We start from the raw sequence: 13,809 nt of genomic DNA on the forward strand, positions 1-13,809 counted from the left end.
GGAGGTTTTTGATCATTATTTCTTCAAATAAGCTCTCTTCCCTTTTCTTTCTCCTCCTCCTTCTGGAACTCCCATAATGTGTTTATTGGTCCTCTTGATGGTTCCCATAAATTCCTTAGGATTTCTTCACTTTTCATTTTTTTGTTGTTTTTGTTCCTATGACTCAATAATTTCAAATAACATGTCTTCAAGTTGGACTCTTCTGAGTCTATCTTCTGCTTGATTAAGTCTGTTGTTGAGCCCCTCTAATGAATTTTTCAATTTAGTTATTGTATTCTTCAGTTTCAGAATTTCTTTTATTTAATTTTTAATTGAAACATAATTGATTATACATATTTGTGGAGTGCAGAGTTGACTTTCAACACTTGTGTACAATATGTAATGATCAAAAAAGGATAATTAGCATTTTCACCATTACAAAACATAATCATTTTTTGTGTCCATTAACTAATTTCTCACTACACTTTCAGAATTTCTGACAGGTTCTTTTTATAGTTTCTATCTCTACTGATATTCTCATTTTATTCGTGCATCGATTTTAACAAACTGGCTTCATTCAGGAGAAGACTTTCAATAATCAGTACAGCTAGGTTTGGGGGCCTCTAAATCCTTTTGGGGGGGATATGACTTTTCTGGGCTTGTGCTTGTGATTTCCTAATTAGAGCAGTTTGCCTTTTTTTTTTCCCCCCCAGGAGCTCATAATCTCTTATTCCCTCTAGTGTCTGTCTGTGCTATTGCAAGTTTTCTGGTACTACGCAGCAAGCCTTCTGCCTGCTCTTCTTTGTGCTCAGTAGCCCCAAGGCATTCAATTATGCAGGCTCCATGTCAGTTCCCCAAATCAGGGAAAACAAATACCTGTCCCTTGGGCAGCTCTTCAAAAAGGTGGGCTGGCAAACTCATGCTCTACTCTTCTCCCTCCCTCCCAAGGGAGGAGTCACAGTTGGGAGCCTTCTCTCATTCATGCTGAGTGTGCCAGCCTTTGTCTATAGCATTGTGGGCCCTCTGGTGCTGCAGAAAGCCACCCTCCTCCCCTTGCTTTCATTGGTCCCCAGGCATCCAAACTATCCCAGTTCCATTAGCATTCCAAGTTAGGTAAGAAAGGAACTAGTCTTAGGCCAGCCCGTGGCTCACTTGGGAGAGTGCGGTGCTGATAACACCAAGGCCACGTGTTCGGATCCTATATAGGGATGGCCGGTTTGCTCACTGGCTGATCGTGGGGCTGGCAATACCAAGCCAAGGGTTGAGATCCCGTTACCGGTCATCTTTTAAATAAAAAAAAAAAAAAAAAAAAAAAAAAAAAAAAAAAAAAAAAAAAAAAAAAAAAAAAAAAAAAAAAAAAAAAAAAAAAAGGAACTAGTCTTTGGACAACCCTCTGAAAAGCCAGAATATTGGATACCTGTTCCACTCTTCATTTTCCTCCAAGGGAGGATCTGTGATCCAAGCTGAGTTGTGCTGGCTTGGGGGAGGACCAATCATGGGTAAAGTGAAATGGCTCTTCTTACTCGTTTCAATGTAGTTCTTCTTGGCTTTGTGCTTCCTGGTGTAGTGGATTGAATTATGTCCCTCCAAAACTCACTGAAGCCTGAGTTGTGTCCCTCAAGTTTTATTTATTAGAAACTTAGCCCCCACTGTGACTATTAAAAGGGTGGGAAATCCTATTATGGTAATTGAAAGGTGGAGCCTTGAAGAGATGATTGGATTATAGGATCGTGTAGTGAATGGATTAATAATGGTCGTCAGGCTTGTGATTCTGAGGGCCTTAAGAAAGAGGAAAGTTTGTCTCTCTCTGCTCCCTCTGCTTCCACCATCTTGCAATGTGAGACCCCTGGGTCACTGTCACCACCACCTGATGTGCTCCTTGGACTTTGGACTTACCAGCCTCAGACTCTGTAAGCAATAAATTTTGTTTTCTTTATAAATCACCCAGTACCATGTATTTTGTTACAAACAACAGAAATGGACTATTACTCCTGGGATATTGAAACTTCTTAGTTGGTTTCTAGAGTTCTCATAAAGGTATTTTGGTCTGCAGATTGTCATTAAGTTAGTGACTCTGGGGAAATGTGGGCTGGGACTTCCTATTGCACCATCTTACTGACATCACTATCTCATCTCTTTCTTATAATGTGATATTTCATTTACTCTAAAATATCACCAATTGTAAGACACATTCCAATTTTGGAGATGTTAAAATGTGTAGAGGGGAAAAAAAGATCTATGGCAGTAGTATGACACAATCTATAGTAAGATGCACCATGGTCTTGTTATGGCAATCCAGGAGGGAAGGAATAAAGGCAAAGATGGGAGGAGGGAGGAGAGAGGAGAGGTAGCTAGTGACACAATGGGATGTGACCTCTCCCCAAGATTACCAATCTCTGAAAGGGATTCCAAGCTTACAAAATGCTATGTGACAGAATTTCTTGGGGAAGCTGAAGGTGCTGAGTTCTGTGATAGGGATAATGTAGACAAAAGAGAAAAGGCTTATATAAATCACAGGAATCTCAGGCAAGAACAAACCATGAGGTCACAAATCCCAGGAGTCTGCAGAAATTTTGTGGAGGATTTGGGTTTTCCCATTCTGTGGAATTGTCAGGGCTGTGAGGCATTCATACAAAGCTCTCTGTGGACTAGGACAGCCCCAGCTGGCACCAGGCTACAAAAATAGCATGTTCCCAAATCACTTGACCCCCTTTAGTTCCTCCTCCACGCTAGCCTGAGTGTTCTTCCCAAAGGGTGAACGTGATCATGCTATTCCTCTGCTTTAAAATTCTCTGTTGTCCACAATCTAAAATTTCTTAGCCTGGTATCCAACACACTTCACAATCTGGCCCATGTATCCTCACACAGTAACTACATAAACATTGTACTGTTCCCTGAAACACTAAGCCTTCCCTTCCATCTGAAATAGGCTTCCCCTTTCCCTTACCTAGTAAACACCTACTCATTCTTCAAGCCCAAATTCAATCATCCTCTCTGCTCCCTCCTTCCCTCTGAAGAGTTAGCCATTCCCACCCGTGTTCACCCGGCACTTTGTTCACAGGAGTTTCTCTTCCTCTTAGTACCTTGCAAGAAGGACTATGTCTTATTCACTTGTGGGCCCCAATGTCCAGTACGAGCCAGGTTAATGACCTCCCCTGGGCTCCTACAGCACCCTGGGTACAAATGTAATGAAACCTATCATCCTGCATTGTAATTCTGGGATTATGTGCCAATCTCCTGCACTAGAGAACACAGCAGCCACATTGTCTTCAATACCAGTATTCCTACTTACTAGGAAAAGGAAGGAGAGCCGGCCCATGGCTCACATGGGAGAGTGCGGTGCTGATAACACAAGGCCATGGTTTCGGATCCCTATATAGGGATGGCCGGTTAGCTCACTTGGCAGAGCGTGGTGCTGACAACACCAAGTCAAGGGTTAAGATCCCCTTACTGGTCATCTTTAAAAAAAAAAAAAAAAACTAGGAAAAGGAGGGGAAGGAGGAAAAAAGGGGAAAGAAAGGACAAAGGGAAGGAGGGAGAAAGGAAGAAAGAGAAAGATGAAGGAGAAAATAAAGGAAGTTAACCAAAAAAAAGTCAGAGTGGATAGACAAGTTGGGATTTGAAAGCATGGACTTACACAGAAAACACAGCATTAACTAGGTCAACAAAGAACAAATAAGATTGGCCAGGGGTTCATGTCCCAAGATCAAAGCAGGTGCCTAGTACATCCGTCCTGGACCTGACTAGCAGCAGAGAATCCCACAGTCACTGCAGTTGTCACTAAGCCTCCAGGTCTGGAAGGATAATCATACCAAGCTTTCCAGGCTGAGAGGGGACCAGTAGACCTAGCTTGAGAGTGGATATAATGAAGAGTCTGGCCTTGGGATCAGACATACCTGATTTAAATCCTAGCTCTGCCAATAGGTCAGATCATTTAACCTCATAGAATTTTCTTATTTTGAAAATGGGGACACTGCTACCTTAGTATGGATAGTATTGAGATCAGAGATAATAGCCGTACAATAACTGGCACTCAATAGGTGTTTGATAGATGGCAACTTTTATACTGGGGTATGTGCCAATTCACATGTGCAAGTTTGGGTTACTATGCTTAAAATATTTTGTGTGGACGTTTTCAAGAAGCAGGAAAATGTGTGTGAAATAAAAGTGCTTTGTAAACTGTAAAGCGACCCACAAATGTAAGGGGATCATTTGAGAAGTCTTTTATAGCTGGGAAATATACAGGCTTTAGATTTGGGTAGAAGTATGTTCAGTTCCTGGCCTTGCCATTTACTTGCTCTGTAACCTGAGCAAGTCACTTTCTCTTGTCAGTCTGTTTCCACGTATGACAAATGCAGATAATTCTACTTCATAGGGTTGTTATGAGAATTAATGAGTGTAAATTTCCTGGCATTTCCCTTTCTAGGCAGGCGGCAGGGTCCCTATCTGATAGGTCAGGTGATGGGTAGGGTCAGTTCCAAGTGTTGTGCCAGAATCACATTCTGCCAACTGACTACAAAAGAAGACGGCCCCTAACTCTAGAAGAGTAGGGCCCCAGATTGGTAAGAGAGGTAGAGAGGAATCTTTTGTATTTGTTAGAGGAAAGCTGGGTGAACACTAAACTTCCATATAAGAAACATTGTAATCTGCCATGTGGAGCCAGGCCTAAACAAGAGGACAGGAAGCCAGCCATGATCCCTGCCAAGCTGTCCCAGCCTTGGGAACTAAACCATTGCTACTAAAGGCAAAGATTCTCATTATGGATTTTAAGATTTCTCTTATCTTATCCCACCCTTCAGCCCCTACTCCCTGCCACTGCCATTGTACCTAGGCACAGAAAAACCAATCAGTAATCTAAAGTTGAAAAAATTCTCATGCTTGGTGCTGATTTCCCACAGAGCAAATGGCCCAGGGCCATATCAAGAGGCCATACTGGCTCCCGTGTCCAGACCAGCCTCCTAAGCAGCTTCTCCTGCAGAAGCCAACAGGGGACCGTAGTGAAAAGAGCATCAGCTCAGAGTCAGGGAAGCCCAAGTTTGAACTCTGGCTCTACCATATATCTGCTGTGTGACCTCACAGCAAGTGACTGCACCTTTTCTCACTTCTTACTTCTGTTTCCTCATTTTATTTCCTTGATGGTTGCCATGACAACTAAGTGTAATAAAGAATGTAAATGTGACCGATAAAATCAATAGCGTGCAGTGGATCCTCAATTAACGTTAGTTCCTTTCCTTTCCCCCTCCTCCTCAAAGGCTCCAGAGACTCAGCTGGCTTTCCTTTGCTTTTCAGAGCAGCCACCCATCTGTCTTTCTTGGAATTCAACTCCCTTCCAGAGTTCCCCATTTCCCCAAATAAATACACAGGTCCTTTTCATTGAAGGGTTTTACTGCTAATCACTCTGGGGAAAACAGAGAAAGGTCGGGGTGCAGATAACAAGAAACAAACATGAGGGAGTGTGAAGGTCCCTGGATCATGGCACCCTGAGGGATTCCTTTTCATTCCTTAGAGCAAACCTCAGATCTCTTCTCCAGACCAAGGAGGCCCCTTCCATTGGGAAGGCTGGTCCTCCCAGCCCAGAGATCTAGAAGCAAAGTTGGGGCACAGCAGGTGGGAACTAGCAGGCCACTGCAGTGCAACTTACACAGTTCAGAGACAATGCGGAGAACCTACAGACAGTGATACCTATCACAGGTACTCCCTCAAAGGCCAGGGGACTGCTACCCTAATGACATGAGCATGTTCTGAGCCTACCCTACTTCTCTTTCACCCCAAGGAGGTGAACCAAGACTGGGTCCTCTGACTTTCCACGTCAAGAAATTGGCCTGGTAATAAGCAAGGATTTTTACTCAGAGTCCCTTCTCAGGACTTCCTTAAGTTCCTGGCTTCAGAGGCAATAGGAAACCATTCTCCAAAGTGGGATGAAAGGCTTGAGGTCAAGGTGGCAGCAGCAGATCCTAAAGATCTTCCTCCACTAGGTTGGGATCACTCACTCTCTCTCCCTTGCTCTCTAAATAGAGCTCTTCTTCAGCTGGAATCTTTCCCAGCCTGCTCACCCAAGTGTGTTTTCTGGTGGCGGATGAGATTTGAGCTTCGGGAGAAATGTTTCCCACACAGAGTGCACCGGTAGGGTTTCTCCCCTCTGTGGGTCCTCTGGTGTGCTCCAAAGTTGGAGATATCACTGAAGGTCCGCCCACATTCGGCGCACTCATAAGGCCTCTCACCTGTGTGGGTGCGGTGGTGCACGCCAAAGCTGGAGCTGTTACTGAAGCTCTTCCCGCACTCACAGCAGATGTAGGGTGCTGGCTCCAGGTGGGTGCGATGATGCACAGCCAGCGTGGCACTCTGGCTGAAGCTCTTGCCACAGATGTCACAGCGGTAAGGCCGCTTGCCCAGGTGATCTTGCTGGTGCGTAGTGAGGTCTGAGCGCCGCCGAAAACTCTCCTGACATTTGGGACATTTGTAGTGCTTCTCTTCCAGGTGGATCCGTTCATGCCGGATGCGGTTAGAACTTCTAGAGAAGCTCTTGCCACATTCAGAACACTTGTAAGGCTTCTCGCCTGTGTGGATCCGCTGGTGGGTTCTCAGGTTGGAGGTGTTATTGAAAGTCTTGCCACACTGGGCACATATAAAGGGCTTCTCCTCTGCCTCTGGCCTTGGATGAGCAATGGGGTCCCCCGGCTCTTCAGCTGGGGCAGTGACTTTCTGCCATGGCTTTTTTGGATGGGTTTCTTGTGGCCCCTCCAACAGGCTCTCCTGCCCAGGCTCCTTCTCCCCAGGTGGGATCCGAGAACCCTCTGAGTCATCCACTCTCCAAGGCTTACCCCCTTCCCCTTCCTCAGGCACGTGTGGTTCTGGACTCTGCTCCTCCTCACTGCCCATCTCTGAACCCTGAGAATGAACACAAACGGCCAACACCTTTATTCCTTGGGTCAGGCCAGACCACAGGGAATGTTTTGTTCTGGTTGAAGGGGTGTACACCTTCCTCTGCAACCATCCGTCAGAATAACCTCAATTAACTGGAATACTTGGATAGAATGCCTTTACTTAACTAACTTTCCAGTGACAAACTTTCACGGATATATAAAGCTACCCACCAGAGTAAACAGAAGGCACCAGCTTTGTCTACCACTAACAGATGATATTTGTGCAATCTGTGTAATGTCACTCTTCTTAATGCCACTAAACTGTGACAATCTAGACTATCATTCATGTGCAAGTAATGGAGCTTCCATTTGGGGATGAGTTCAATTTTCCTGCATAACTGTAACTTAACTGAAATTCCTTGTATACTTAATCTTTTTTGAAAAATCTTCCTTAAGAGTATCCACCTATTTGCCTTCTTCCAAAATGAACAGAACCTCTAATTCTTAAGGCTCTCCTAGTTGTTCATAAGGCGCAGTTTTTAATCCTCTTAAGTGTTCTGCCACCCCACCTCTCCCTCCAGACCTCACCATATAATCTAGCAACTAAAGGTTAACATCTAGGACCTCCAAGACCTACTGCAGGGCCTGGGCTGTGTCTGTTCTGATTGGCTAGCACCCACTTCCACCACACTCTCAGACACCACACAAAGCTACATACAAAGCCACACATACACACACTCACACCACACACAGCCACATTATCACATGACACGCACCATACTCACACACCACAAACACACTCAGCCACACTCTCATACCACACATGCACACCAGTCTCACACACACAGCCATACATACACCACATGGTCATACACGCACACACATCACACACAGTCACATGCACACAGCCACACACACATGTGCATATAGCCACATACAAGGCTACACACTCACACACCACACAGAGCCACACACACACTGCAACACACTCACATACCACAAACACACGAGGATACACACAGACACAGATACACAAACCACATTCCATCCCCCAACACACACACATAGCTGAACACATACAGTGTTTAGCCCCCCAGCACAGGGCCTGCTTATGCAAACATCAGTAAATGCTAGCTAAGCTGCATAGATTCCTTTGAGTTCCTACAGCCAAGGACAGAGGAGGGGAAGAAAAAAGAAGTACTTCTGTAGGATGAGAGTGGTGGTGTTTCCTCTGGGCCTTGAAGAAACAATAACATTTCAAAAGGCAGAGTGCGCTGGTGCTGACGCTGTCCAGAGTGACATGAACAAAGGGATGAGGGAGGGAAACACAAACTATGATAGGACACTGATGACAGAAAACGAAGGACTGATAATTCCTTCCAGTCAGCAAGTATTTTTAGAAAAAAGAAACAGAGCAAAGAAAGGGGCAATGACTACATTTAGGGTTGGATTACAATAACACATACTGTCTTTATAACTCTCTGTAAATTATTCAACCACTCTGAGCCTCGACTCCCTCATCACTAAAATCGTGATACCTACCTATACTGCAGGACTTTGTATTAGAGAAAATGCCATAATACACTCAGCAGAGTGTGTGACATGTACTGGTTATTCAGCAAATGACAGCTGCTGTTACAATTGTTGAAGACTTTCAAAAGGAGAGAATGGAACTGCAGACACGAGAGGAGGGAAAAGGGGAAGAGAAGGGGGGAAGTGAGAAATTGGTAAAGGGCCATGAAAAATGAATACATTGTGTAATGATAAATATAGTAATTATCCTGATTCAAGCATCACATATTGCACACAGGTATTGACACTCAATGCTGTACCCCACAGATATGTACAATCAATTATGGTTCAATAAAAAATAAAATAAAATACACCAAAAAAAAAAAAAAATTGCCAAAGACACTGTGTCCTAGACCTGTGAACAATACAAGAATGAAAAAGATCCTTTAAATAATCTTGAGAGAAAAGAAAAAAATGTTTTAATTTAAAAATAGTACAAGATTACATAATCTTCCAAAATGTGAGATACAGAAAGGACCTCAATTCTTTAAGGAGCATAAATAAGCAAACATTTTCTGTAAAGGGCCAGATAGTAATTATTTAGTAAATATTTAAGACCATAGGATCTCTGTTGTAACTACTCACCTCTGTCATTACATCAAGAGAGCAGCCATAAACGAGACATAAAGGAATGTGTGGCTGTGTTCCAATAAAACTTTATTTAAAACAACAGGAGGCAAGCTGTAGTTTACCAATCTCTGTTAGTGTTTCTTGGAGAATTTAGATAAGCAATATGAAAATAGGCTTGCTTCACTTTCAAAAATGCAAGTAAACATCAGAAACTATTCATTCCTTGATACTTAAATTCACTGTTCCCTGACTATCCTTTTAAAAATTACAGACCCTCCCACACTCCCAGTTCCCCTGCCCCACAGCACATCTCACCATCTGACATTCTATTCATTTATGTCTATTATTTGTTGTCTGCCTCCCCTTGCTAAAACATAAATTCCATAAGAACCGGGGTCTTTGTTTTGATTTATTCACTAATGTAACTCAAACTCCTAGAGTAGTGGCAGGCATATACAGTAAATCCTTAATAAATATTTGTTGAATTAGTTGAATAAAGGAAGGCCAGTCCTGTCTCTAGAACCCATTTCATGCTTACTTGAGCCTATTCTCACCCACTGTTCCTCAGCAATCTCCTGATTCCTGCCCACTTTTCTCCTTTATGCGCCCACAGAATCTTGTGCTTGCTTTTACAGTGATTTGCTATTACCTGTTTACATGTCTGTCTCCACTAGTACTTCATAAGCAACTTTAAGTAAGGAACTGGGTCATCTTAGTAATCATCTTCTGCAGCTCAAGGCTAGGTGCTCAAATGTCTTTTGAATGAATGAGTTAATGAATGTGAATTAACTCCTCACCCCTACCCACCCCACCTAGGGCTCCAGCATCTCTATCCATGCAATGAGCTACACGGCCTCCACTCACTTCCAAAACTGCTCTTCTGAGAACCTATAATTTACCAAGCTCTGGCTCTTCCCAGGGCTGAGTGCTGGATTATTGTAAGAGCAGAAAGATTTAGGATTATGATTATCGCCCTCAAACAGTTTATGAGACAGTGTTGTGAAATAGACCATGCACTCCAGAAACTGTCATACAGTGCAGAAGGTTAAGTTCTGGGGGACAAGGACAGAAACTGTGCCTTTGTCACCTTCGTACCCACTCAGTGTCTAGCACAGCACCTGCCATGTTACTTAGGAACTAATAATAGTTAACATTTTTAAAGCTCATATTAAGTGCTAGGCCCTGGACTAAGCACTATATATAAATCATTTCATTTTTACAATTATTATCCTTATTTTAGAGATGAGGAAACTGAGGCTCAGAGAAATTAAGTAACTTGCCCAAGAGCACACAGCAAGTAAGTGGCTGAACTGGGACCTATGCCCATCACTCCAAAGCCGGTGCTTTTAACCAATCCACTATATTGGAGGGAGAAAAGGAGGAAAGGAAAGGAAAGAAAGAAAAACAGTGCCATGGGAGTTCAGGTGATACAGGCATATCTCCCTGACAAGATCAGGGATGAGAAGCTTCACGGAAGAGGTAATATTTGAGCTGGGACTTGCAGAGATAGGGAGCCCACTACCTGAGAAGAGTACAGCCAAAGTACAGAGACAATCTCATATCGCATTTCAGAGATTTGTGGGAGAAAGGGGCCTATCGGGCTTGTCTTCCTAGAGGTTCAGCAGCACAGGGAGGAGCAAGGGTGGAAGGGATTGAGGTAGTGGAGAAGGGGCCAGATCTAAGAGCCTAGAATATGGCGCTGTGATTACAGATGATGAAGGCCAAGTCAAGGGCTGGGAGGAGGAAGGGAAGAGAGGAACTCGGAAAGACCAGGATCAAGGTGTTGAAGAACAGGGACTTGCACAGGGGAGTTATATAACGGGTCAGAGAGAGAGGACCAAAGGAGATAGAGGGTCCGAGGGGATGGTCCGAGAGAAGGGGCAAAGGTTGCAATCAGAGGTGTCACAGGACCAGGGCCCAAGAGGCTGGGTTGTGTGTTGCGAGGCGAGGAGAAGCTGATGGCGGAGTTCAAGGGTACAGGGTTCTGGAGAATAGGTGCAGGTTCACAGATGCCGGTGAGATTGGGAGAGGATGAGCGGCTAACCCCAAAGGTAAGATCAGTGGCAGGGGGGCTGCAATACTCAAAGGCCAACAGGAGAAGGGCTGGGGGTTAAGGGTGGGGACAGCAGCCTGATCGCGCGGGCCAGGGGACAGGGACAGGGGTCGGGACAGAGGGACCACAGGGCCCCTCTGCTCCCCACTGGGTCCGCGGAGCAAAGCAGCAGCCTCCACCTCCTCGGTGGGAGGGAAGAAGTCGTGCTCAGAATTCCCCGCGAAGTCGTGTCCGCTTCCCCCCACGACCCCGGGCCCAACCCCGACCCACCTCTCTCCCGCCGCTCGGTCCGAGACAGCACCGCCTCCGCAGGCTAGGGAAGGAGCCGGAGACGGAACCCAGGAAAGGTATACGCCCTGCTTCTCCAGGATTGGCTTCTGGGGACAGCTCTTCCTTCCTATTGGGTATAGTAGCTGCCACAACGCAAGAGACACAGGCGGGATGGCCAGTAAGCTTTGGTGTCGGGCGTGGCATGCTGGGAGTTGTAGTCCTGAGGAAGATTGCATGCTCGGAGAAAACACTTGCCAAGTTCAGAAACGAGATGAGGAGACTGGGTTCCCCTCTAAGGTCGTCGGATTTCCTCCTGCGCTGCAGCGATCGAGCCCAAGGTGCAGGGAAGTTACAGAATACGCATAGCTAACGTACGTGACCTCCAGGGGGTCACGAACTCAGTTTCTTTACTTTCAGTTGGTGACCCTTGACATCCAGGGAAGCCTAGAGTCCAGGTCTCAGTCAAGGTTTATAATTTAAGAATCAAAGGAGTGTAGAACTGGAAGGGAGTTTAAAGATAAAGTAACCCAGTCCGCTTGGTGCGGGAAGCTAAATGTCCCCTGTCCAAGGAACAACCTCCAGGCCTGCCAACGCCCTATGCAGGGATTTTTCCTGGTCTTCCATGCATGCCTAGCTAAACTTAACATCGTTCATCAATCCAGGCACGACAAGACCACCACAGTGTCCAGGATTCAGATTTTCTTTTCCGGGTTTTATTTTTTTTTTAAATAGAGGCTAATCGAATATGTAGGCTAACTACAGGCTTCTCGTATCTGAACGGTATTTCAGTGCAAAGAACAAAGAGCATTGACTTCAGGGCTAGATAGACCAGGTTTGTAAACCCAGCTCTATTGCCTAGCCATTAGGAGTACCAGTTTCCTCCCCTATAAAATCCCTGGCAGAATTGTTGTAAGGATTAAATGGGCTTATATATAGCTATAGAGATAGATACAGATATGTAGCTAAGGATTAAATGAGTCTATATATTGCTATATAGATAGATATAGATAGGTAGCTAAGGATTAAATGAGTTTATATATTGCTATATAGACAGATATAGATAGGTAGCTAAGGATTAAATGAGTCTATATATTGCTATATAGATAGATATAGATAGGTAGCTAAGGATTAAATGAGTTTATATATTGCTATCTAGATAGATATAGATATGTAGCCAAGGATTAAATGAGGTTTCTACACACACACACACACACACACTCACACAGCTTCTGCTTCCACAAATGTCAGTTCTCTTCCCTGCTGGTGAGTTCTCTCATTAGGTGTGGCCAGTGTGAACAATGTGAGTTAGTTTTAAGATTGGAATATTCAGGAAAGTATATTTGAAACTGAATATGGGTGAGTGAAATATAAATACCTGATGTACACTATTAGCTTATAAATTGATAAAAATAAAATAGTAGAGGGCCAAATCAGGATAAAATTAGAGCTTTATTGTGAACTGTGATTAAAGCTTGCTTGAGTGGACTCAGGGCTGTTTGGAAACCAATCTCATAATGTGCTTTTCTCTTACCAGCCCAAAGCCTTTCCCCACAACATCTCATTCACAGTGAAAATCACAGCATGCCAAACAACAAATACCAAACTTTTATTTAAGAACTGTACAAAAGCAAACAAAAAATTCCACTTGGGCACTGTGATGGTTAATTTTATGTATCAAATTGACTGGGCCACAGGATGCCCAGATATTTGGTCAAACATTATTCTGGGTATTTCTATGAGGATATTTTTGGATGAGATTAACATTTAAATCAGTAGACTAAATAAAACAGATGGCTCTCCCTAATGTGGATGGGGCTCATCCAATCACTTGAAGGGCTGGATAGAACAAAAAAGCTGGCCCTCCCCCACTTTTTTCCTGCCTTCAGACTTGAACTAAAACATCAGCTCTCCCTAGGTCTCTAGCCTGCCAGCTTTCTGACTGGCACTACACCTCAGCTTTCCTGGGACTCCAGCTTGCTGTCTCACCCTGCAGATCTTGGGACATGCCAGCCTCCATAATCATGTGAGCCAATTCCTTATAATCAATATCTAGATAGACAGATAGACAGACAGACATCGAATTGGTTCTGTTTCTCTGGAGAACCCTGGCTAATACAGTCACTAACAGAGAGAACTTCTGACAGATGGAAAGATCCAATTCCTGTTGGGTAGAAATGTGTACCCATATGCAAGCTGATAGCCAATATCCCCACAAATAGGCCAGATCACATATGTGGTGTGACTTGAAAGTGACTAGGCTTCTTTCTGCAATCCACACCCAAAAATCAGGTTCATTATTTTATCCTCACGCCTGGTCTACCAACTTTTTATTTGAAACCAGTACTCTCTGTTTGCTACACAAATAGTCAAGTCTTCCAGTATAATTGTCTTGTGGAAAAAAGCTTCTATACTGGTGATTTAAAATGCCACTTTTTCTAGCTCGGCCTGTCTGAATCTCAGGAAGGCATTCAAACGGGCCAACACAACAGACTGACTCATCTT

At 44.2% G+C, this 13,809-nt stretch overlaps 1 protein-coding gene across 1 annotated transcript; it reads right to left on the minus strand.

The window, feature by feature from the left end:
* Nucleotides 1–5,346: 5,346 nt before the first annotated feature.
* ZNF691 (zinc finger protein 691) lies at nt 5,347–8,493 on the minus strand. Its single transcript, XM_008573147.1, has 2 exons — nt 8,044–8,493; nt 5,347–6,867 (listed from the first exon to the last, which is right to left on the minus strand). The coding sequence occupies exon 2, from the start codon at nt 6,856–6,858 to the stop codon at nt 6,004–6,006; it is 855 nt and encodes a 284-aa protein (XP_008571369.1). The 5' UTR covers nt 6,859–6,867; nt 8,044–8,493; the 3' UTR covers nt 5,347–6,003.
* Nucleotides 8,494–13,809: the final 5,316 nt, after the last annotated feature.

The sequence above is a fragment of the Galeopterus variegatus genome, unplaced genomic scaffold (assembly GCF_000696425.1).
Source record: "Galeopterus variegatus unplaced genomic scaffold, G_variegatus-3.0.2 Scaffold882, whole genome shotgun sequence".
NCBI classification, from domain to species: domain Eukaryota; kingdom Metazoa; phylum Chordata; class Mammalia; order Dermoptera; family Cynocephalidae; genus Galeopterus; species Galeopterus variegatus.

Bases quoted from the DNA above. Each gene is read 5' to 3' on its own strand.
- ZNF691 (XM_008573147.1), bottom strand. From the start codon at position 6,858: ATGGGCAGTGAGGAGGAGCAGAGTCCAGAACCACACGTGCCTGAGGAA.